The sequence below is a fragment of the Garra rufa genome, chromosome 18 (assembly GCF_049309525.1).
Source record: "Garra rufa chromosome 18, GarRuf1.0, whole genome shotgun sequence".
In the NCBI taxonomy this organism is placed as follows: Eukaryota; Metazoa; Chordata; class Actinopteri; order Cypriniformes; family Cyprinidae; genus Garra; species Garra rufa.
Window position 1 is genome coordinate 39,686,249 of NC_133378.1, and position 25,103 is coordinate 39,711,351.

The window sequence follows — 25,103 nt, forward strand, 5'->3', positions numbered from 1 at the left end:
TACTGACTAAAAATATAAGTATGCATTTTTAAGTAAATTTGCTGTATGTATATTTATATTCCCTCTATAGGACTTTGTAAACAGTTTTTAAAGGTGCTATTTATAAATAATAGTGGCGGGCAATGATTAATCATGATTAATTGCATCCAAAATAAAAGTTTTTGTTTATATAATATATGTGTGTGTATTTTGTATAATTATTATGTATATATTAAGACACACAAATACAGTATATATTGAAAATATTTACATGTATATATTTATAATCAGATAATTCATATTATGCAAAAATATATTTAATATATAACCACAACATATTTTTCTTAAATATATACATGCATGGGTGTGTTTTTATATATACATAATAAATATGCACAGTACACACACATATATTATGTTAAAAAAATGATTATTTTGGATGCAATTAATTGTTGGCCAGCACTAATAAATAATATTTAATTTTAATTAAAGATTTAAATAAATGTGCGTACATATTTTATATTTACTGATGAGGGTTTGGCTGTTTAATGAACATTTAATCACCTGATGTGTCCGCGTTGGGCAGGTTCCCAGTCAGTGTGTGGAGGGCCAGGTGTTCAGCTCCGCTCCGGTTTACAGCCCAGGAAAACAGACCAACAAAAACAAGACCTGCACCATCAGCGCAAACCTCTCCGAACTGGCCGAATATGAAAAGGTTATCATCCCTAAGAGAGCCAGAACCTCAAAGAAAACACAGGATGGTAGTTCACAGCGTCTGTACATCATCTACACCAACAGGCTTGCTTATGTATTAATAAACCAATACTGCTTTGGGGTCAGTAAGACTTTTTTTTTTTTTTTGAAGAAAATAATACTTCTATTCAGCAAGGATGCATTAAATTGATCAAAAGTGCCAGTAAAAACATTTATAATGCTACAAAAGATTTGTATTTCAAATAAATGCTGTTCTTTTAACTTTTTGTGCGTAATAGAATTAAAAAAAATAAAATCTATCACATTTTCTGCCAAGATAAGAACACAACTGTTTTAACTGATAATAATCTGAAATGTTTCTTGAGCTATAAATCAGTATATTAGAATGATTTCTGAAGGATCATGTGACTCTAAACACTGGAGTAATGATGCTGAAAATTCAGCTTTGAGCACAGAAGTAAATTTGATTTTAACATTTATTCACATAGAAAACAGCTATTTTAAATTCTAATAATATTTCTCAATTTTAATTCTACTTTAAAGTCTTACCAACCCCAGACTTTTAAGCAGTATTACATATAAAGTGACTTACAATTGCAAGAACAGCATGTGAAAGAAATATCAACCCTGGACCACAAAACTAGTCACATTTGTAGCGATAGCCAAAAATACATTGTATGTGTCAAAATGATCGATTTTATGTCAAAAATCATAAAGGATATTAAGTAATGTTCCATGAAGAAATTTTGTAAATTTCCTATTGTAAATATATCAAAACGTATTTTTTGATTGGTATTATGCATTGCTAAGAAGTTCATTTGGAAAACTTTAAAGGTGATTTTCTTAATATTTAGATGTTTTGCACCCTCAGATTCAAGACTTAACAAAACATGCATCAATGAAAAGCTTATTTATTCAGCTTTCAGATGAAGTATAAATCTCAATCTCAAAAAATGTACCCTAATGACTGGTTTTGTGGTCCAGGATCACATATAATCTGCATCCAGTTATGTTTAGAAGTTAAAAAACTTGTTTTTTGTTCCAGCAGGTCAAACTAAAGGGAAAGCCCAGAAGCTCAAGTGCAATTACTGTGACAAAGTGTTTACCAAAAACTTTGATCTCCAGCAGCATATTAGAAGGTAAAAGAGAAGATTTATATGATATGTTTTTGTTCGGGGGTCGCAAAATCATGACATTAACTGTATGAAATTCAAGCAATAATTTTGCAAGAACATAAACCTTGCATCTAAAACTTTGTCCTGCATCTAAATCTGCAGTCACACGGGGGAAAAGCCCTTTCAGTGTATCGTGTGCGGCCGTGCCTTCGCTCAGAAGTCAAACGTGAAGAAACACATGCAGACCCACAAGGTCTGGCCTGCTGGAGTTCACAGCACCGCATCCAGGATGCCCATCACCGTACGCGTGCTTCCTCTTAATAGTGATGAAAACTCTCAGCAGACGGAGGAAGAAGGACAAGAGCAAGGTGAGACAGCATGAGTTAAAGAAAAAGTTCTCAGAGAAATTAAAATGACCTGAAATTGTACTCACTCTCAGTCCATCGAAGATGTACAGTCGTGGCCAAAAGTTTTGAGAATTACATAAATATTGGAAATTGGAAAAGTTGCTGCTTAAGTTTTTATAATAGCAATTTGCATATACTCCAGAATGTTATTAAGAGTGATCAGATGAATTGCATAGTCCTTCTTTGCCATGAAAATTAACTTAATCCCGAAAAAACTTTCCACTGCATTGTTAAGAAGGCTTCAGGGTGTGCAAGTAAGTCCAGCAAGCGCCAGGATGGTCTCCTAAAGAGGATTGAGCTGCGGGATCGGAGTGCCACCAGTGCAGAGCTTGCTCAGGAATGACAGCAGGCAGGTGTGAGCGCATCTGAACACACAGTGAGGCCAAGACTTTTGGAAGATGGCCTGGTGTCAAGAAGGGCAGCAAAGAAGCCACTTCTGTCCAAAAAAAACATCAGGGACAGATTGATCTTCTGCAAAAAGTATGGCGAATGGACTGCTGAGGACTGGGGCAAAGTCATATTCTCCGATGAAGCCTCTTTCCGATTGTTTGGGGCATCTGGAAAAAGGCTTGTCCGGAGAAGAAAAGGTGAGCGCTACCATCAGTCCTGTGTCATGCCAACAGTAAAGCATCCTGAGACCATTCATGTGTGGGTTTGCTTCTCATCCAAGGGAGTGGGCTCACTCACAATTTTGCCCAAAAACGAAGCCATGAATAAAGAATGGTACCAAAACACTCACCAACAGCAACTTCTTCCAACAATCCAACAACAGTTTGGTGAAGAACAATACATTTTCCAGCACGATGGAGCACCGTGCCATAAAGCAAAAGTGATAACTAAGTGACTCGGGGACCAAAACGTGGAAATTTTGGGTCCATGGCCTGGAAACTCCCCAGATCTTAATCCCATTGAGAACTTGTGGGCAATCCTCAAGAGGCGGGTGGACAAACAAAACCCCCACTAATTCTGACAAACTCCAAGAAGTGATTATGAAAGAATGGGTTGCTATCAGTCAGGATTTGGCCCAGAAATTGATTGAGAGCATGCCCAGTCGAATTGCAGAGGTCCTGAAAAAAAAGGGCCAACACTGCAAATACTGACTCTTTTCATAAATGTCATGCAATTATCGATAAAAGCCTTTGAAACGTATGCAGTGCTTGTAATTATATTTCAGTACATCACAGAAACAACTGAAACAAAGATCTAAAAGCAGTTGAGCAGCAAACTTTGTGAAAACTGATATTTGTGTCATTCTCAAAACTTTTGGCCATGACTGTAGATGAGTTTGTTTCTTCTTCAGATTTGGAGAAATGTAGCATTGCATCACTTGCTCAGCAATGGATGTGAATAAGTACCGTCAGAATAAGAGTCCAAACAGCTGATAAAAACATTACAATAATCCACAAGTTATCCACACCACTCCAGTCCATCAGTTAACATCATGAGAAGCAAAAGGCTGTGTGTTTGTAAGAAACAAATCAATCATTAAGACGTTTTCGAGTATGGATTACGGACTATTTTAGATGGAGCTAAAACGTCTTAATAATGGAATTGTTTTTTAGAAACACGCAGCTTTTGTCTTCTCAAGACCTTAACTGATGAACTGAAGTGGTGTGGATTATTTGTGGATTATTGTGATTTCTTTATCAGCTGTTTTGACTCTCATTCTGACGGCACCCATTCACATCCATTGGTGAGCAAGTGATGGAATGCTACATTTCTCCAAATCTGATGAAGAAACAAACTCATGGCCTAAAGGAGAGTACATTTTCACATTTTACCAACCTAAAGATCATTTGTCTGATTTTTTTCTCCAGTCATTGAAGAGCAGGACGCTGAGGTCCAGGAAACACAGGGTTCGGTGGAGGGGAAACAGAGCAGCGGGTCGAACCAGAACAAGCAGATCATCCTCATCGATAGCTCATATCAGTGCCAGTTCTGCTCGGCCAAATTCAGCACCTACTTCCAACTGAAGTCTCACATGACGCAGCACAAGAACGAACAGGTACCCCACACTGATAGAAACATCTACAGAGTCATAATATTAAATATCACGACAAAATATATATATACATTTATTTAGCAGATTCATCAAGAGCCAACATAAGTGATATACAATGATAGGTTTATTAGACAAAAAGATTATGAAGCATACAACGGCATTTTAGTGCCACGTAAAAAAAGACGCAATACTACGAGAATAAAATCGAAATACTACGAGAATAAAGTCTAAATACTATGAGAATAAAGTCGAAATACTGCGAGAATAAAGTCAAAATAATACGAGAATAAAGTCGAAATACTACGAGAATAAAGTCGAAATACTACGAGAATAAAGTCGAAATAATACGAGAATAAAGTCGAAATACTACGAGAATAAAGTCAAAATAATACGAGAATGAAGTCGAAATACTACGAGAATAAAGTCTAAATAATACGAGAATGAAGTCGAAATACTACGAGAATAAAGTCAAAATAATACGAGAATGAAGTCGAAATACTACGAGAAACTTGAAATATTACGAGAATAAAGTCGAAATACTACGAGAAAGTTGAAATATTACGAGAATAAAGTCGAAATACTATGAGAGTAAAGTCGAAATATTTAGAGTATTAAGTCGAAATACTACGAGAATAAAGTCAAAATAATACGAGAATGAAGTCGAAATACTACGAGAAACTTGAAATATTACGAGAATAAAGTCGAAATACTACGAGAAAGTTGAAATATTACGAGAATAAAGTCGAAATACTACGAGAATAAAGTCGAAATATTTAGAGTATTAAGTCGAAATACTACGAGAATAAAGTTGAAATAATACGAGAATAAAGTCGAAATACTATGAGAGTAAAGTCGAAATATTTAGAGTATTAAGTCGAAATACTACGAGAATAAAGTCAAAATAATACGAGAATGAAGTCGAAATACTACGAGAAACTTGAAATATTACGAGAATAAAGTCGAAATACTACGAGAAAGTTGAAATATTACGAGAATAAAGTCGAAATACTATGAGAGTAAAGTCGAAATATTTAGAGTATTAAGTCGAAATACTACGAGAATAAAGTTGAAATAATACGAGAATAAAGTCGAAATACTACGAGAATAAAGTCAAAATAATACGAGAATAAAGTCGAAATAATACGAGAATAAAGTCGAAATAATACGAGAATAAAGTCGAAATAATACGAGAATAAAGTCGAAATACTACGAGAATAAAGTCGAAATACTACGAGAATAAAGTCGAAATAATACGAGAATAAAGTCGAAATACTACGAGAATAAAGTCGAAATACTACGAGAATAAAGTCGAAATAATACGAGAATAAAGTCGAAATACTACGAGAATGAAGTCGAAATACTACGAGAAACTTGAAATATTACGAGAATAAAGTCGAAATACTATGAGAGTAAAGTCGAAATATTTAGAGTATTAAGTCGTAATACTATGAGAATAAAGTCTAAATACTACGAGAATAAAGTCAAAATAATACGAGAATAAAGTCGAAATAATACGAGAATAAAGTCGAAATACTACGAGAATAAAGTCGAAATAATACGAGAATAAAGTCGAAATACTACGAGAAACTTGAAATATTACGAGAATAAAGTCGAAATACTATGAGAGTAAAGTCGAAATATTTAGAGTATTAAGTCGTAATACTATGAGAATAAAGTCGAAATACTACGAGAATAAAGTCGAAATACTACGAGAATAAAGTCGAAATACTACGAGAATAAAGTCGAAATACTTGTGGTGTCTAACTGTATGAAGTTGTTGTCAGGTGTACCGCTGTGTGGTGAAGAGCTGCTCTCAGACGTTTCAGAAGCTGGATCAGTTCCTGGAGCACATCCACACACACCAGGAGCAGCTTACGTACCGCTGTCACCAGTGCAGTAAAGTCTTCCCTTCGCTGTTTGAGCTCGGCCTTCACCAGTATTCACACAGCTTCTGTCCGCAGCAGAACCAGCGTAAAGAGACCAACTACTACAGGTCACACACACAAACACTGACAAACTACTGCTGGTCACAGTGATGAGACTAAGAGGTTGAACTCTGCTCAGATCTGAATGTGTTGTTGTTGTTGTTTTTGTGTTCAGATGTATGAAATGTCAGAGTAAATATTCCACACAGGAAGCTCTGGAACAGCATCTGCTGAACGCCACACACAACTATCCCTGTCCTCACTGCCAAAAGGTCAGTATTATTTCAATATTATTCATATAATAGTTCACTTTATTTTGCTATCCTAGCAAAGCTAGGAAAAAAATATATTACAAAATTATATCTGACCAAACCAAAGATTATTCAGACACCAGATATATTTTTTTTATATTTAGGGTACCTATTGTATCCGTTAGAATTCTTATTATTTTTTACTAGTTTTGCAAAAGCACGTAAAAAAATGACCAAAACTAGAACAACATTTTAATAAAACTGAAATAAGTTAAAAAGGTAAAAGGTTACAATTTATAATAAAAACTTAAAAACTTAGAATTGAGAATTTGTAAAAAAAAAAAAAAAAAAGAAAAAAAGAAAAATAATGATATATATATAATTACTATTTATTTATTATTTATTAATATTTTATTTTATTATTGCATTATTTATTATGAAAAAGAAATCATTAAAAACATTATGATATGATATGTTTAAAAATAAAAAACAAAGCATTTATAGCTGCATTTATAAACTGCTTACTGCTGTCTATTAATGTAGAGATGATGATTTATAAATGGTGAATTGACTATTTACTAATGCTTAACTAATGGTTCATAGTGTGTACTATTATAAATAGTTACATTTTAGCTTTAACTTATTTCAGTTTTATTAAAATGTTGTTCTACTTTTGTTAATTTTGTTATGTGCTTTTGTCATTTGTATTAGTTTTTATTATTTAAAAAATAGCTTTAACATATTTCAGTTTTTTTACACCATTTCTATTGTTAAAATCTATTGTTGTGTTCTATTGTTCTTGTTTCAGTTGTATCAAATCTTAGTTCTAGTTTTAGTAAATTTAGTTCCTCAGCTTAAACTTATTTTCTAACTGTATTAAAAAATTGTACATTTTTTGTCATATAGACGTATTTTATTGGATTTTGGCTTCATTTTTTAATGAACGAAAATGAAGTAGTTTAGTTAGCAAAAGCAGCAGTCTAGAAGGCACTAGAGGAGTTTCTGAACATTTCTGTTCAAAGAATCATATTAAAGCGGTAAATGTGTTTGTGTCTTTCAGGTGTTTCCGTGCGAGAGGTATTTCCGCAGACATCTCTCGACTCACGGCGTCGGAGGCAAATTCAAATGTCAGATCTGTAAGAAGTTCTTCAAAACCGAGCACTACCTCAAACTACACACAAAGATCCACTCAGGTACCACTTGCTTTATGTCCTCTACTGTTAAAATACAGTTTTACAGTCATTCAGTTGAGTTCATGAAGCATCTTTTAAGATTTAAGCGAAGTGGATGTTTTATTTGCAGGAGAGAAGCCGTATAAATGCTCCATCTGTGAGGCCACGTTCAACAGGAAGGACAAAGTAAAGAGACACATGCTGATCCACGAACCCTTCAAGAAGTACAAGTGTCCCTTCAGGTGAGTAATAGCGTGAGATCAAGAGAGAAACACCAGTGTGAAGTGAATGTTTTGGATCATTTCTGTGTGTTTTTCTGTGGCAGGACTCATGTGGGCTGCACCAAAGAGTTCAACAGACCTGACAAACTCAAAGCTCACATTCTCTCACATTCAGGTGAGGATTTTTTTTTAGTACTTCAGTCTTCCATCTCATGTTCATGTTCAATTTTGGCTTTATTTTTAATGAATGACAATGATTTTAATAGTTTTAGTATTATTCATATATTATTAAGTATTTATTAATGGTTTTAGTGTAATTCATTTACTGTTAGTATACTATTTTATAGCTTTAGTTTAATCATTTTAGTTTACGTTTTAGTCATTTGGTTATGTGCGTTGCCATTTTTGTTAGTTTTTATTTCTATTTAGCTTTATTTAGTTTTATTATTTTGGTTCTAGCTTTTTTAATTATAGTAATTATAGTTCTTCATCTTAAAATTTGTTTCTAATTATCATTACAAATTTGCAAGTGTTAAAGTTTTCATAGAATGTTTATATTTTAACTTTTTTGTAAAAATAGATTTATCTTTAGTTAACAATATATTGCAATGCATTGTAGTATACTATACTATTTTATATTTTTTATATACTAATATTTATATTTTATTTAATTTCAGTTTGTTTTTAATTAACTAAAATAGTTTTTATTCATTTTAAATTTTAGTTTTAATAATTTTATTCAGTGTTATTTTAGTATCACTGAGATACTAATAGTTTTTATTAGTGCTGGGCAATGATTAATCAGATCCAAAATAAAAGCTTTTGTTTATATAATATATATGCGTGTACTGTGTACGCAAATCGCCTTTAAAGTTGTCCAAATGAAGTTCAATGCATATTTACTAACCAAAAATTGAGTTTTGATATATTTACAGTAGGAAATTTACAAAATATCTTCATGGAACATGATCTTTACTTTTTGCCATAAAAGAAAAATCGATAATTGTGACCTGTACAATGTACTTTTGGCTATTGCTACAAATATATATATATATATATATATATATATATACACACACACACTCACACATGCATTACTTTTAGTAGTTTTTTTTCCTGGAGAAATGTAAAACTGTATAATAATGTATAAAGCAAGCATGCAGTCTCTTTCCCTCTTTCTCTTCTGCAGGTATAAAGCCGTATAAGTGTCAGTTCTGTCAGAAATCGTTCAGTCGTCGCGCTCACATGCTGGAGCATCAGCGCTCACACACGGACAACTACCGCTTTCGCTGCGCCGCCTGCAACAAGGGCTTCACCCGCCAGAAATACTACAGAGACCACAAGTGCCCATTGGCGGGGGCCGCACAGGGTACAGACGGGACGCCGGGACGGGACAACAGCAGCAGCCAGGGTAAAAACTCAGACACGTTAAAGCTATAGTTCACACAAGTTAGTTTACTCACCCTCAAGCCATCCAAGATTTAAATAAGTAGTTCACTTCCAGAACAAAAGTTGTAAAAAATTACGTTTTTTTTTTAGGAAAACATTTCAGGATTTCTCTCCATATAGTTGACTTCAATGGTGTCCAAAAGTTTGAACTTAAATGCAGCTTCAAAGGGCTCTAAACCTGGGGTCTGGAACCTTGTTTTACCAAAGTGGCATTTTTTTTATTTTTTTTTCGGCAAGTGCATTTTTTTTAAAAGAGCCATTGAAAAAAACAAACAAAAAAAACAATGTATTCCTATAATAAAAATAAAGCTTTTCAATAACAACTCAAAAAATAAACATATATAAAGCATTACATGCTGACTCCATGAATGAAAATCATGCACGTTTTTAAAATATGGTTAATATTTTTTTTCTCACAAATACAATTTAAAATAAACTAATATTTTACTATAAAGGAGGTGGTCTGGGTCACATTGCAGACGAAGCAGCATATATGGACATTTTACTCTTCCCACATGATAAAATTATAGGCTATATATGGCATGCTATAGTCAGATATGAAAGCGAACTTATCTTTTGCATTGTGCATGCTGCACTCTCTCCTCTTGCGGTCTTTCATTTTGAAATTAGCTGAAAATTATTCAAATGCACCACTTATCTGTTGCTTTCCTTGATGTGATCTCCTTTAAATTTAAATGAAAGGAACAATGTAATGTTATTGTAAACTGACTCTTCGTTAACTTTGATTTGCTGTACACAAAGAAAATGTACTTTATTTCTGCAGGGAACTGATTTCTAGTGACGGTTACATTTTTTTACTGTAATATGTTAGTGAAGGGAGACAGCTGGTGATCCACATCATTTTTGTCAAAGAGACACGTGTGGCTCCCAAACACTGCTCTAAACCAGTGTTTCTCAACTGTTGGGTCGGGACCCAAAAGTGGGTCGCGGGAACATTTTCAGTGGGTCGCGGAGTGTGTGTCAAAAAAAACAACAAAAGTTTAATTTTTAACTTATTTTGCTTATATGGGACTTTTATTTTGAAATGCGTGTGCAACAATACCAGACTTTTATTTTGAAATGCGCACTCGACAACCATACCGTTTGACATGTGAAAGTTCATTGAAATATAGCAACAAATATGTCGAAGCGCAAGTACGACCCAGAATATGTTAAATGACAGCGATAAAATATTGTTTGTTTGTAAGTCTTGGTGATTTTCTTATGATTTATCGGTCACTACTTGTGTATGTTAACAAATAAATACAAATTAATCATAATTCCTAAAATTATATTATAGTTCCTAAAAATTTGGGTCGCGGCTTGATGAACATGTAAAAATGTGGGTCCCATGGCAAAACCAGTTGAGAACCACTGCTCTAAACGATCCAAGCCAAGACTGAAGAGTCTTATGTAGTGAAACATTATTTCTAAAAAAAAAAATATGTTGACAGATGACAATTGATATACTTTTTAACCTCAAAAGCTCGTCTTGTCCAGCTCTGCGTGAATTCTGTTTTTCCAGTTCAAGACAGTTAGAGTATGTCTTCCCTTCTTATTTTCTCCTCCAACTTCATCATCCCACATCAATGTTTTATCTTATTTCGGAAAGGGTGTTTGATCTTCTTTGCACGTTCACTTTATAAACACTGGGTTGGTATTCCTGCAGTACGACGTAGAAGTGAAAATGAGATGGGAGGTTTTCAACATACCCTAGCTGTCTTGAACCGGAATACACAGAGCTCGACAAGATGAGCTTTTGAGGTTAAAAAGTATATAAAATGCAATTTATTTTAAGAAAATGACAGTCTAGAGCCCTTTGAAGCTGCATTTAAACTGCATTTTGGAAGTTCGAACTCACAGCCACCATAGAAGTGTACTATATGAAGAGAAATCCTGAAATGTTTTCCTCAAAAAAAATTACTTTATGACTGAAGAAAGAAAGACATGAACATCTTGGATGACAAGTGGGTGAGTACATTATCTGTACATTTTTGTTCTGGAAGTGAACTACTTATTTAAATCTTGGATGGCTTGTGGGTAAGTAAACTACCTTGTGTGAACTATAGTTTTAACGTGAACTTTTAATTGAAACGAGGGAACGAATAGAGTCCTGCACTATAGAGGGCCTTGTCCAACAACTTATCAGAACAGAGCCCATGCTGCAGGCATTAAAATAGTTCAGTTTTGGTTTTTAATGGCAAAGTGGCTAGATTTTGTTTCGTTTCTTTATCAAGTTAGAAATATGTTTGGAACATTTTATGTTTGTTAAATTTAAGCTTTTGTCTTTTAAAGTAACGACCAAGCAATCAGCGGCAATGAGTTGAGCATGTTTGATCAATTTAGTCTTCTCAAATCAACACGACTTGCCTAGAATCAAATCTATAGACATAAAACACTTGCGTTTCACAATATCAATTTAAACATTTAACCTAAATTAATGTGCGCTGTTAGACGCATATCCAGTCGTTTGTGTGGAGAGTGGAAGCTAAAGCAAGCTTTGCGGGACATGGAAGCACCAATGCGAGCACTTGCCTTTTTGTTCTTAATAACAGTGGAAACCTAAAATACGCCATCATTTTTGCTCATAAAGGTAAGAGTAATAATGCATCATTCGGAAACGGAAAAAGGTCTGCTTTTATTTGTGTGCACTCACAATATCAACAAAACCTTGTGCTTTTGTAAAATAGTTAAAGATGCGCTTTCTGCCGTCTCTGTCTTGAGAAGGAGCGCGTCACAAAAATGACCCGAAACTCAGTGAATAATTACCTCACAGACATGATAATTATATATCTATACAATGCTTTAAATTACTACTTTAAAACGAAAGAATTAATGTGATAAAATAATGTTATATTGCGTAAAGTTAATGTAAAAATTCCACCTACTCCTCCCAAAAAAAAAAAGTCAGTGGCATCCAACCTGTCTTCACATTTAACATGAAAAACAGCTATAAAACACATGCTTCAACTCAGTTAACTGGCTGGTTTATGAGGAAAATAAAACAAAGTTTCTGTTACGTTCCTACTAGTAGGCTATGAATTATTAACAAGATGTTTTATTGACTTTTTTTTTTTTAACTCTAAATGATCTATTTCATGAGACGTCGTATTTTTTAACATGCATTCAAATATTTTTTTCATGTTTCTTTCGCGCTGCAAATATTAAAGAGGAAAAGAATATAGTTATCTCACTACAAATTAAAGAGCGTAAAAACACATTTATTGTTTGTATTTTATCATAGAATTTACAGAATTTATAGGCTGAGACTTGCATGCTACAAATAATGGACTTGAAAACAGGCTTTAAATATTATTTCCAAACATTTATAAATAAAACAGCTTGTGAATACTCACATAACATTATGCACTTAAGAAAAATAATCAAGTTAACCGAGTTGGAGCCCATAATGATTGGGGGGGCTAGTGGAATCAACTAGTCATTACAACCTCAACAAAACAACATCTTTTCTTCCACAGACACAGGAGACGGATCTCCTGCCGCGGAGACTGATGAACGTGGAGAAAGCGAAGAGGAGGGCGAGGATAATGACGGCCAGACGCAGCAGGATGGAGAACGTGAGCGGATGAGAGAAGAGGAAGACGAGGAAGAGAGGAACGAGGCGAGACTGGATCACATGCAGGAAGACGACGGCGCTGTCAGACTGATGTCTGAACCCATGTGCTTCCAGACGAGCGACTGATCAACACGCTGCTTTGTACATTTTACAAACTTGCCAAATAGCATAATTTATGTTTTTTATCATTGTTAAGGGTTCAGATTCCTGTTGCTCTTTAATATTAGATTTGTTTTATATTAAAACATTATTGTATGCTGGTTTCTCGCATTTGTTGAGATGAATTCAGAGTGTAACCTAATCTATACTGTTTCAAATAAATATTGATACGAATTTCGTATGTCTTGTTTTATTGCTTGTCCAGAAATCATGCAATGAGAAAAAATGTTACAACGCAAGTAAGATATTAAAAAAATCTTTTGCTGTAAAGGTAAAGTACAACAAAATATAAGTATTATTAGATTTAAACCTAACCTTAAATTTATTTTATTTCAGTTAGTTGCCAAAGCAACATTTCTGACATTATATTTTTTTAAGTACTAAAGTCACTAAAACAAAAACTGAAATAAGGCTAAAAATAAAGAAACTTTTTAAAATACAACGATTGAAAATAACAATAAAAAATAAACCATTTTAAACAATTTTCTGTCAAAATAAAGTAAAATAATGAAACAAAATAAAATGAATAGATGCAAAACTTCACTTTAAACATTTAGTTTTTTGTTAGTTGGCAAAGCAAAATTTCAATTTTTTTTATTTTTTATAAGTACTAAAATGACTCAAATTAAAAATAAAGCTAAAAATAAATATTTAAAAAATAAACAAAGTATTAAAAATAATTTTGGAAAAAACAAAACAAAATAAAAAATATTAGATGAAAATTTTAACCTTAAATGTATCATATTTCAGTTCATAAAGCAAAATTTCTTATTTTAAGTACTGAAATTAATAAAACTAAAATAATAAATTTAGGGTTAAAAATACATATTTTAAAAATAATAAAAAATTACTATTAAAATTGTGTTTGTTTAAAAAATAAAATAAATATTAAATGAAAAACTTGGTTTATCTTGATCCCTTAAACATTTTACTTTTATTAGTTGGCAACGCAACAGGTCTAATTTTTTTTATCTTTTATAAGTACTAAAATGATTCAAATTAAAAATAAAGCTAAAAATAAATATTTAAAAAATAAATAAATAAAAAATAAACAAAAACGATAAAAAATTATTTTCGGTAAAAAATATATATAATTTTATATTTCTATGTGTTAGTACTAAAATGACTAAAATTGGAATAAAAATAAATTAAAGCTAAAAAGAAATATTTTAAATATAATGAAAATTATATATTTAAAAAAAAAACACTTTTAAAAGTATGTTTGTTCAAAAAATATTTTTTTTAGTTGGTTTTAGTTTCAGTCAATTTTAATTTTAGGTTTATGTTTTGCTGTAATTACAATGCAATGTTTTGTGAGATTTTATGCCACAATTGTTATTTAAGATGTCGTATCAAGTTAAAAGCTGCTAAACTTTTGCAATAATGCTTCATCCAACATGCGTTTAATCCTAACACTCATTGTTTTGCATTACGAACAGCATCGAGGTCTCAAAAAACACCAAACGCAAGACACTTCCCATAGAATTATTTATTCAACTGCTGAACATCTTTTCACATTTGACTATACATACAAATCAACGCTAGTAAATAAACTCTGAAACGACCGTGAAAGCGGCCGCTTCTACTTTAATACTAAAATCATCTTAGTAATCTGAAGAGAGAGGAGAGTATTCACACCATGTACAGGATTCAGTTCATATACAGAGTCAAAGTGTTTTGGTTTACGTGGATCAGTCAGAAAAAAAAAAGAGAATCGAAATGAGAGCCGTATCACATATAAACCATCATCCCGAGCATTTCACTGGTTAAATTCTCATTCAGACAGGGTAAATTGAATAAAAATAGTTGTTTAAATAAATATTTGACGTTGATTTATCTGAAAATCAAAAAGATCCTCCCTGACACCCTTAAACAGTCATCCAGTCTTGATATTGTTACCCATAATGCAATGCGCTGAACCACAGCTGGACGCTTTATAGCAGGCCTTTGGGCTCCTCCAGTGGTTTAGACTAATTCATGAAACATGAAATAAACTACAATCTAAACAGCCCAAGAGCTTCCAGAACACTTAAAAAGCTGTTTAAAGCAGTCGCCCTATAGAACTAGAGCGGTACCTGTGACAAATACTGCACGCTTCCAAATTTAGGCCCAAATAAACTCACATTATCGCTGCAGGGATTCAAGGCCAGCATCTGAAAACGACACAATTTCAGTTCATTTCAGAGAAATCATTCAGTAATGTGAATCTGTGCTCGAGAACCAGTACGCCGGAGACCAAGAACGAGAACGTCCTGAAATCATGTGAACTTTTAGACAATTTTTTATAGTTATAGAAATGTCAAAGTTTCACCTCAAAAAAAAAGGACTTCTTTTCCTTTTTTTCAATATATTTTGTTAATTAAATACATACATATATATCTGATAATAAAAAAAATATAAATACACATTTAAGTGTTTATTTTATTAAATTGTATCTATTTGCGTCTATTGATTTACATATCTTTAAAAGTTTTTCCTCCACTTTAGAAGCACATTCAGACACCACATTTTGCAGTTTTATTCCTCTCTATATTCTGAAGGTTTTTACTGAGGGGTTTGTCTATACGCCATTCACCTGATTTTATTTTTGCACTTTATCTATTTGCATCAGTATATTTCAATGATAATACATATCTTCAAAAAGTTTTTTCTCCACTTCAGCAGCATGTACAGACATCAAACTTAGCAGTTTTATTCCTCTCTATATACTGAAGGTTTTTACTGAGGGGTTTGTCTATATACTATTCACCTGATTTTATTTTTGCACTTTATCTATTTGAATCAGTATATTTCAATGATAATACATATCTTCAAAACGTTTTTTCTCCACTTCAGCAGCATGTACATACACCAGATTTATCAGTTTTATTCCTCTCTATATTCTGAAGGTTTTTACTGAGGGGTTTGTCTATACGCCATTCACCTGATTTTATTTTTGCACTTTATCTATTTGCATCAGTATATTTCAATGATAATACATATCTTCAAAAAGTTTTTTCTCCACTTCAGCAGCATGTACAGACACCAAATTTAGCAGTTTTATTCCTATCTATATTCTGAAGGTTTTTACTGAGGGGTTTGTCTATACTGTATACTATTAACATGATTTTATTTTTGCACTTTATCTATTTTCGTCAGTATATTTCAATGATAATACATATCTCCAAAAAGTTTTTTCTCCACTTCAGCAGCAATTAGATAAACCAAATTTAGCAGTTTTATTCTTTTCAATATTCTGAAAGGTTTTACTGAGGGGGTTGTTCATATGTCATTCGGACTGCTTAATAAATAACATTTTATTCATAAAAACATGGTGAATTTTGTTTCTATAATATCTTTTACTGTTACTTTCATCTTCTTTTAGACTAGTGAAAAGAAAAAATATAAAATACACATTTAAGTGATTATTTTATAGAATTTTATCTATTGATTTTGAATAAAATACATATCTTTAAAGAGTTTTTTCTCCACTTCAGTGGCATCTACATACAACAAACTTAGCACTATTATTCCTCCCTATATTCTGAAGTTTTTACTGTGGGGTTTGTTCATATATCATTCAGACCGAATTATGTAACATTTAATGAAAACATGGTGAATTTCTATAATTTTTTTACTGTTACTTTCATAGGTGCTGCTGAATTTCATAGGTATTTATGAAAACAGAATCTTATTTCAGACTAGTGGAAAGAAAAAATACAAAATACACATTTAAGTGTTTATTTTATTGAATGAGGTTTTTTTTCATATCATTAACACTAATTTATATAACATTTTATTCCTAAAATTTAAAAAAAAAACATATTTTCTTCTGTCTGTTGACAGTATTTTCTGATTTACAGAGAGACAAAAAGAGAAATCCAAAATCCCTTCTGTAAAAACCTTTAAATCTATTATGTTAACAAAATCAAACAGTAATTTTTTACTTTTCTTTTTCTATAAGTATATGCTTTTAATATATTATGAAAAGTTTTTTTATAGGTTTAATATATATGTAGTTATGTATGCATTAAATAACAAAATATATTGTGTATAAAGATCATTAAAATATAATTTTTTTTGCATTGCAACAGCATTTTCATGACAAGCAAACATTTTACAAATGTACATTAGCATAATGTAGAAAATGCATTTCTGGGAAAAAAATGTTATTTAATTATTTATTAAATGTATTAGTTTTGTTAAAGGTTATTAGTTTTTGTTTAGATCTGCACAAGTTAAATTCACTACAACACAATGTGTACTTACAATTGAAAGTATATATACAGTATACTGTATTTTTCACTTTACAGTTACAAGAACATGTGGGAAACACTTTTTTCCAGATTATAATAACGAAAATTTGTAAAAATGTGTTAACTGTCATGAATTTTAAAGTCACAATGCAAAATACCTTAATTGTCGTTATATTTATATATATATATATATATATATATATATATATATATATATATATATATATACACACACACACACACACACACATATATATATATACATATACATACATATATATATATATATATATATATATACACATATACATATACACATATATATATATATATATATATATATATATATATATATATATATATATATACATAAAATTTTTAAATGATTTTGGGATGAAACTGGCCATTTCTTGACAATTTCAATTATATTTTGGTCAGTTGTGCAACTAGCAATCAGGTTCTCGTCTGAAGATCCTGCTGTTGTCGAGTGCTACACTTTAATAACTCAGTTTGTTTGGATGACAGTGAGGAAAAAAGGCACAAGGAGACCCGTCGTAGGGTTTGCGAACATAAAAACACACATTCACAGAGCTCTGGTGAATCATTCCGATCTTTCTGGGACTCTTCAGAGTGTCTGCTCTTTCATCTGGAGTCGTTTAGAAGAGCACTCGCTGGATTAATCACATGTAGAAACATTAGCGTCATGTATCTGACATGCTTGCATAAAGCCTCCTCATCTCACAGGGATACAGAAATTAATACCAAGTGACAGGTGAGCGCAAAAACCCTCATTTATCCCATAATGCACCTGTGTGTCAGATCATCGGTCTGTCCTTTCAGTAAAACTAGTGTGCACGAAATCTGGATGTCCACTGTGTTTCCAAGTGTGTGTGTGTGTGTGTGTGCGTGTGTGAGTTTGAGCGTCTCACTCCTGTCCGAAACCTTCCGTCTCCTCAATGGCGAACATCAGCTTCTCCTTCAGCTGTTCGTAACTGCGGTAGGGCGGCAGATCCAGACGATTAAAACTGGAGTACAAAGAAAAACATCAAAATACATTTAAAAATGTACAGTATATGAAGCGCTAGGAGTGTCACTTAAAAACAATGAGCGAATCAGTTATCAATGTATTAATTCAAATTAAAAATACAAATAAATTACTTAATTTACGAATAATTAAATACTAATTAATATAATTGAATAATTGATTAAATAAAAAACAAATATTTAGACAAAAAGGATTCAAATAATGAAAAAATAAATAAAATACTACAATAAACATATATATAAATACACAACTTAAGTTGAAATTTTGAAATCAAGACAACATCTGTATAAAGTGATATTATGTACCATGTATGGCTGCGGGGAAGCCAGTTCTCCTTCCCAACCTTCTCGATGCAGAACTTCTGAGGTCCGTTACTCCCTGAACCAAACACATGACACACGTTACATTCTCCCAACATGAGCCAGGACTCAAAAAAATAATCATCCAATAATATCAAAACACTTAACCTCCCAGATCCAGTCAAATTCTAGTTGCTCCATACATTATTTCCTAGCCATTTTTCTATTACAGGAAAAATCATTGTTTTTTTCCCTTTTGTGAACTGGTTAATTTAGTGCTTTTGAACTATTTTGCTTGAATATGTCTTCTTTGACAGAAAACATTCAAAATACACATTTACATGTTTACTTTATAACACTTTATCCATTTGTCTGTAGATTTAAATCCATATCTCCATATCTTTAAAGAGTTTTTTCTTCTCTTTAGCAGCACTTACATACACCAAGTTTAGCAGTTTTATTCCTCTCTATATTCTGAAGATTTTCACTGAAGGGTTTGTCTATATGCCATTCACCTGATTTTATTTTTGCACTTTATCTATGTGTGTCTGTATATTTCAATGATAATACATATCTTCAAAAAGTTTTTTCTCAACTTCAGCAGCATCTACATACACCAAATTTAGCAGTTTTATTACTATCTATATTCTGAAGATTTTTACTGAAGAGTTTGTTCATATATCATTCAGAAAGATTTATGTAACATTTTATTCATAAAAACAGTTTTATTTCTATAATTTCTTTTACTGTTACTTTCATAGGTTCAGCTGAATTTTATAGGCATTTTGTTTATGAACACAGAATCTTATTTCAGACTAGTGGAAAGACATTTAAGTTTATTTTGTTGAATTTATCTATTTGCATCTATTGATTTCAAATAAAATACATATATTTAAAAAGTTTTTTCTCCACTTCAGCAGCACTTACATACACCAAGTTTAGCAGTTTTATTCCTCTCTATATTCTGAAGGTTTTTACTGAGGGGTTTGTCTATATGCCATTCACCTGATTTTATTTTTGCACTTTATCTATTTGCGAAAGTATATTTCCATGATAATACATATCTTCAAAAAGTTTTTTCCCCACTTCACCATCACATATATACACCAAATTTAGCAGTTTAATTCCTATCTATATTCTGAAGGGTTTTACAGAGGGGTTTGTTCATATATCATTCAGACCGATTTATGTAACATTTTATTCATAAAAACATGGTAAATTTTATTTCTATGATATATATTTTACTGTTACTTTCATAAGTTCTGCTGAATTTCATTGGTATTTTTATGAAAACAATCTTATTTCAGACTAGTGCAAAAAAACACACAAAATACACATTTAAAGTCCCCCTGAAATCAAAATTAAAGTTTTTTGGCTTTTAGTATGAATATATTAGCCTTAAGATTATCTATAAGCTAGTGTGCTTCAAAGCAATAACAAAATTCGCTTTTACAAGAAATGGGCATTCAAAACTTACAGTCTCGTCATTTCCGCCAATATGAATCAAGGAATTTGATGATATCACCGTGCACTTCAGTTTCTGATCAAACGTTCTGTCCAATCAAATGCGCTCTAGAGTCCGTAGTGTCCCGCCCCCTACACAGAGACGCGGTCTCGCGGAGGAGATCATATGCGCTCATTTGCGCGGTCGGACTCGGCATGTATTAAACTACACAGCCTCAGCATGATTATTATCACTATTTCGTTTTAGCAAGAGTTTCATATTGAATCTGTGGGGTAATTTATTAGTCTGTGGCTGTCATAAGCTTACAAATGCGGCTTTACCGAGCTCAACGGCTCTGGCCCGAGCAGATATTAATGAAACGCTATTGGCTGTTCAAAATAAGTGGGCGGGGCTTAGCGATATGTTTTTGTTTCAGTTAAAAGAACGTCACCACATAGAAGAACGCTGCGTGTTTCAAGGCACTTCAGTGGACCTTTAAGTATTTATATTATTGAATTTTATCTATTTGTAACTATTGATTTCAAATAAAATACATATCTTTAAAGAGTTTTTTCTCCACTTCAGCAGCATCTACATACACTAAACTTAGCAGTATTATTCCTCTCTTTATTGTAAAGGGTTTTACTGAGGGGATTCGTCATTTATCATTCACAATGATTTTTATAACATTTTATGAAAACATGATAAATATGTATTTTCTATCTGTCTGTTGACAGTATTTTTTGATTTATGGAGTAACAAAATCTAAAATCCTTTCTATAAAAACCTTTAAATCTAGTATGTCAACAAAAAGAAACAACAATTTTGAAACTGCCTTTATCCAGTGTACTATTAATGAACTGGGAATGTAAGGTGATTTGTATTTGTTAAATATGTTTACCCTAATTACTTTTTGTGTCTTGCCTTAATGGTACAACACATCACATATAGTAGGTAAATGCATAGAGCATGCTGGTTCATTTTGTTATGTAAATAAAACTGATCTGAATCCAAAATAAATTCCATGTGACCTTCACTAATGCGTTAACTCACCCATCAGGTCTGCAAAGCCTCCGACAGGCAGACGGCAGGTACCGGTGACAAACTGCAAGAGTCTCATGCGCTTCTCATTGTCCATCTCTTTAATAAACTAGAGAGAAAAAAGAGTGTCTTATAACTTTGTGCAATCTGAATGGTTATTAATTTAAAATGATTTACTGAGGAGAGTACTGCATCATTACCTGCCAGAACCACAGGATCTGTTTACTGGTGGACGTGTAATGTCTGTAAATGGTGCTTCTCTGCCAGTCATTCAGATCTATTTCTTGCATCCCACACAACATCACCTGCAACACAAAAAACACACAGTTAATTACAGAACAGATGCAAAAGAAAAGTATTTGCACACTTAAATATATTCAAATGTCACTGCATTTTGTCATATGTGACCCTGGACCACAAAACCAGTTATTAGGTTAAATTTGACAAAACTGAGATGTACACATAATACGAAAGCACAATAAATAGCTTTCTATTGATATATGGTTTATTAGGAGAAGACAATATTTGGCCAAGATACATCTATTTGAAAATCTGGAATCTGAGGGTGCAAAATAATCTAAATTTTGAGAAAATCACCTTTAAAGTTGTCCAAATTAAGTTCTTAACAATGCATATTACTAATCAAAAGTTACATTTTGATAGGTTTACAGTAGGAATTTTACAAAAAATCTTTATGGAGCATGATCTTTACTTAATTTCCTGATGATTTTTGGCATAAAAGAAAAATCAATAATTTTGACCCATACAATGTATTTTTGGCTATTGCTACAAATATACCCCAGCGACTTAAGACTGGTTTTGTGGTCCAGGGTCACATATTATGCAATGACATTCAGATATGCTGAAGTGTGACTCAAGTGCACACATATTTTTGAGGCAGCTCTGTATGCAGGATTTAAGGATTTTAAATCAGCGTCTCTCACCTCCAGCTCTTTGGCATCAAAATACTGCAGGTACTGCTGCGGAAGAACCTCATTAAATCCTTCGAAGAAGGCTTGAGTCTGTTCCTCGACACCACGAGACAGACGCCACTCTGCCACCAGCCTGAACACACACAACAAGACTTTTACAACCAACACACACTCAACAACACCTGAGAAGGCATACTAAGACACAGAAGATCTGTTCCAATCTCTAGTAAGCTGTCCTGATGTCTATATTGGCAGCTACCTTCCAAGACAGCATCTTACCAATACAGAACTTGGTTTGGGGACCTAATATATGATTTTTTATAATATGTTATGTGACTTATGGTATTTTTTTCATCTAAATGAAAAAATGAATGAAAAACAATAAAATCACTTAAATGTTAAAATGAATGTGTACACAACATTCTTAATGTTTGAATAATTACAATATATATATATTTTTTTTCATCATTGTAGAAAAAGTATTTCTGAGCTTTTATTTACATTTGAACAAAAAGTGGCATGTCCAAAATAATTTATATTCTTCTCAATAATCAATAGAAAAGCCTTTATTGGCTATTACCGCAATCAAACACTTCCTATAATTGCTGAGCAGCTTTTTGCATGTCTCCACTGGTATTTTTGCCCATTCATCTTTAGTGATGAGCTCCAACTCTTTCAGGTTGGAGGGTCTCCTTGCCATCACCCTGATCTTTAGCTCCCTCCATAGATTCTCTAGTGGATTTAAGTCAGGACTCTGGCTGGGCCACTGCACACAGTGTGGAACGTCTTGTATTTTTTAATAATCCTTTGCACTGTAGGCACTGGAACTTCAAAACATTTAGATATGGCCTTATAGCCCTTTCCTGACTTGTGAGCACTACAATGCATAGCCACAGGTCCTCAGTGAGCTCCTTTGTCTTAGCCATGACTGTCCACAAACCAACAGCAGAGAGCTTCTGTTTTTCAGCTGTTGAGTTGATTAAAACAGCTGTTCCAAATGAATCAGGGTCACTAGGATGCTTTAGAACACCTTGGACTATTTGGAATGGTATAGAACTTTGGATTGTCCCATAGACTGTGACAGTTTGCAAAGGGTATGAATAATTTTGGACATGCCACTTTTTGATCAAATGTAAATAAAAGCTGAGAAATATTTCCACAATGATGCCTCTTGTACATCGTCTTATTATTTTTTGGGAGACGTCTGTGTCATTTCCAGTCAAAAAAGAACTTGCTGGTTGAATAAAAGTAACTTTAAGTCAGAATTTGCCTGGTGTATGAATAATTTCGGGCTTGACTGTATATGTCCCAGATTGGCAGTTTTTGTGTTTTTATATTCAACTTATGGCTTATATAAATAAATTACTTTATTTCAGTATAATTTGGAATAGATTTTTATGCAATTTGGGTAATTTCAGGTAGTTTATGTTTAATCTTTGTACAATTTGAGAAAACTGTCTGTTTTTCAGACAAAACAATGATGGATTTGGCATTATGATTGTTCAGACCGAAGCAGCTAAGGGTCAACTGAGTAGCCAAGACTGAGCAAAGTTCAAAAATAACTGGGGCAAAAGAAAAAATGCCTGCAGTTAAAGGAACACTCCACTTTTTTTGGAAATAGGCTCATTCTCCAGCTCCCCCCGAGTTAATAAGCTGATTTTTACAGTTTTGAAATCCATTCAGCCGTTCTCCTGTTCTGGCAATATCACTTTTAGCATAGCTTAGCATAGATCATTGAATCCTATTAGACCAGTAGCATCATGTTCAAAAATGACCAACGAGTTTCCATATTTGTCCTATTTAAAACTTGACTCTTCTGTAGTTATATCGTGTACTAAGACCGGCAGAAAATATAAAGCTGTGATTTTCTAGGCCAATAAGATTAGGAACTACACTCCCATTCCGGCGTAATAGTCAAGGAAGTTTGCTGCCGTAATATGGCCGAAGCAGGCGGAGTATTATCAAATTATCAGAAATGAGTTCCCAGCTAGTTTAGCATTTGCACATGTGCTGCGTGGTATTACTGCTCCTGCTTCGGCCATATTACGGCAGCAAACTTCCTGGACTATTACGCCGGAATGGGAGTGTAGTTCTAATCTTATCAGCCTAGAAAATTGAAGCTTTGCATTTCCACCGGTCTTAGTACACGATATAACTACAGAAGAGTCAAGTTTTAAATACAACAAATATGGAAACTTGTTGGTCATTTTTGAACGTGATGCTATTGGTCTAATAGGATTCAATGATCTATGCTAAGCTATGCTAAAAGTGATATCGCCAGAACAGGAGAACAGCTGAATGGATTTCAAAACGGTAAAACTCAACTTATTAACTCGGGGTGAGTTGGAGAATGAGCCTATTTCCCAAAAAAGTGGAGTGTTCCTTTAATGCTGTGTGCTGTACTTTTTACACATCTCTTTAAATAAGGTCTTTGTGTCATTTGGAGCGACCACTCACCATGTGGTGCGACCAATAATAGCGATAACTGTTTGAAATGAAAAATAAAATATCTCATTTATGTGGTTGAAATATGAATCACTGCCACAGTGTTCTTAAGGGAATGGTATTTTTTTTATGTATCAGTTTTATGCAATTTACAGGAAATATGCTAACCACATTTAAGAAGGCAACTCTTAAAGATGTTTGTCTTTTTGTTTCTGAACACTTTAAGTACTGAGAACATCTAAAAAATGTTAAGCATGGTAAGGAAATGACTTAATTTAAAATTGTAATATAAATTTATGTATACACAATATTCTTAATGTTTAAACAATTACAATAGATAATAATTTTTATATTCTAAAATTGGCCTGTCGAAAATCCTTATACAACAATTACCCATATATAATTTTTATAAAAAAATATTTACATAAATTATTAAATAAATACATTTTAAATAAAATAAGTAACTTGCAATAAATGCATTAGACAAAAGTTAATGCAACTTTTAGTATATATATTATGCAAAAAAAAAAGTTATCTTAGAGACAGCGTATTTGCACTGTCTACTGTTTGACACGGTCGAAAATTGTTTTGGAACACACTTAGTGTGACTGAGATATAATATATCACTACATAATATCACTAATAATCACTTTATAATAAAATATAATTTATAATAAATTTATAATAATAT

At 32.6% G+C, this 25,103-nt stretch overlaps 2 protein-coding genes across 2 annotated transcripts in view; one reads left to right on the top strand and one right to left on the bottom strand.

Moving 5' to 3' along the window:
• znf341 (zinc finger protein 341) overlaps positions 1-13,127 on the top strand; it is a 24,162-nt gene extending 11,035 nt beyond the window's left edge. Inside the window, exons 8-16 of the mRNA XM_073823404.1 lie at positions 1,971-2,176; positions 4,033-4,220; positions 6,002-6,210; positions 6,318-6,414; positions 7,454-7,586; positions 7,696-7,807; positions 7,891-7,961; positions 8,976-9,197; positions 12,715-13,127. Of these exons, the coding sequence (XP_073679505.1) occupies positions 1,971-2,176; positions 4,033-4,220; positions 6,002-6,210; positions 6,318-6,414; positions 7,454-7,586; positions 7,696-7,807; positions 7,891-7,961; positions 8,976-9,197; positions 12,715-12,938 (1,462 nt within the window). The 3' untranslated portion in view covers positions 12,939-13,127. The remainder of the gene's footprint in view (positions 1-1,970; positions 2,177-4,032; positions 4,221-6,001; positions 6,211-6,317; positions 6,415-7,453; positions 7,587-7,695; positions 7,808-7,890; positions 7,962-8,975; positions 9,198-12,714) is intronic.
• Positions 13,128-17,527: 4,400 nt separating this feature from the next.
• The window catches only part of itchb (itchy E3 ubiquitin protein ligase b), a 44,601-nt gene continuing 37,025 nt past the window's right edge, over positions 17,528-25,103 (bottom strand). Inside the window, exons 19-23 of the mRNA XM_073822767.1 lie at positions 21,980-22,100; positions 21,236-21,340; positions 21,048-21,144; positions 18,557-18,629; positions 17,528-18,231 (exon numbers count right to left, since the gene is read on the bottom strand). Of these exons, the coding sequence (XP_073678868.1) occupies positions 18,132-18,231; positions 18,557-18,629; positions 21,048-21,144; positions 21,236-21,340; positions 21,980-22,100 (496 nt within the window). The 3' untranslated portion in view covers positions 17,528-18,131. The remainder of the gene's footprint in view (positions 18,232-18,556; positions 18,630-21,047; positions 21,145-21,235; positions 21,341-21,979; positions 22,101-25,103) is intronic.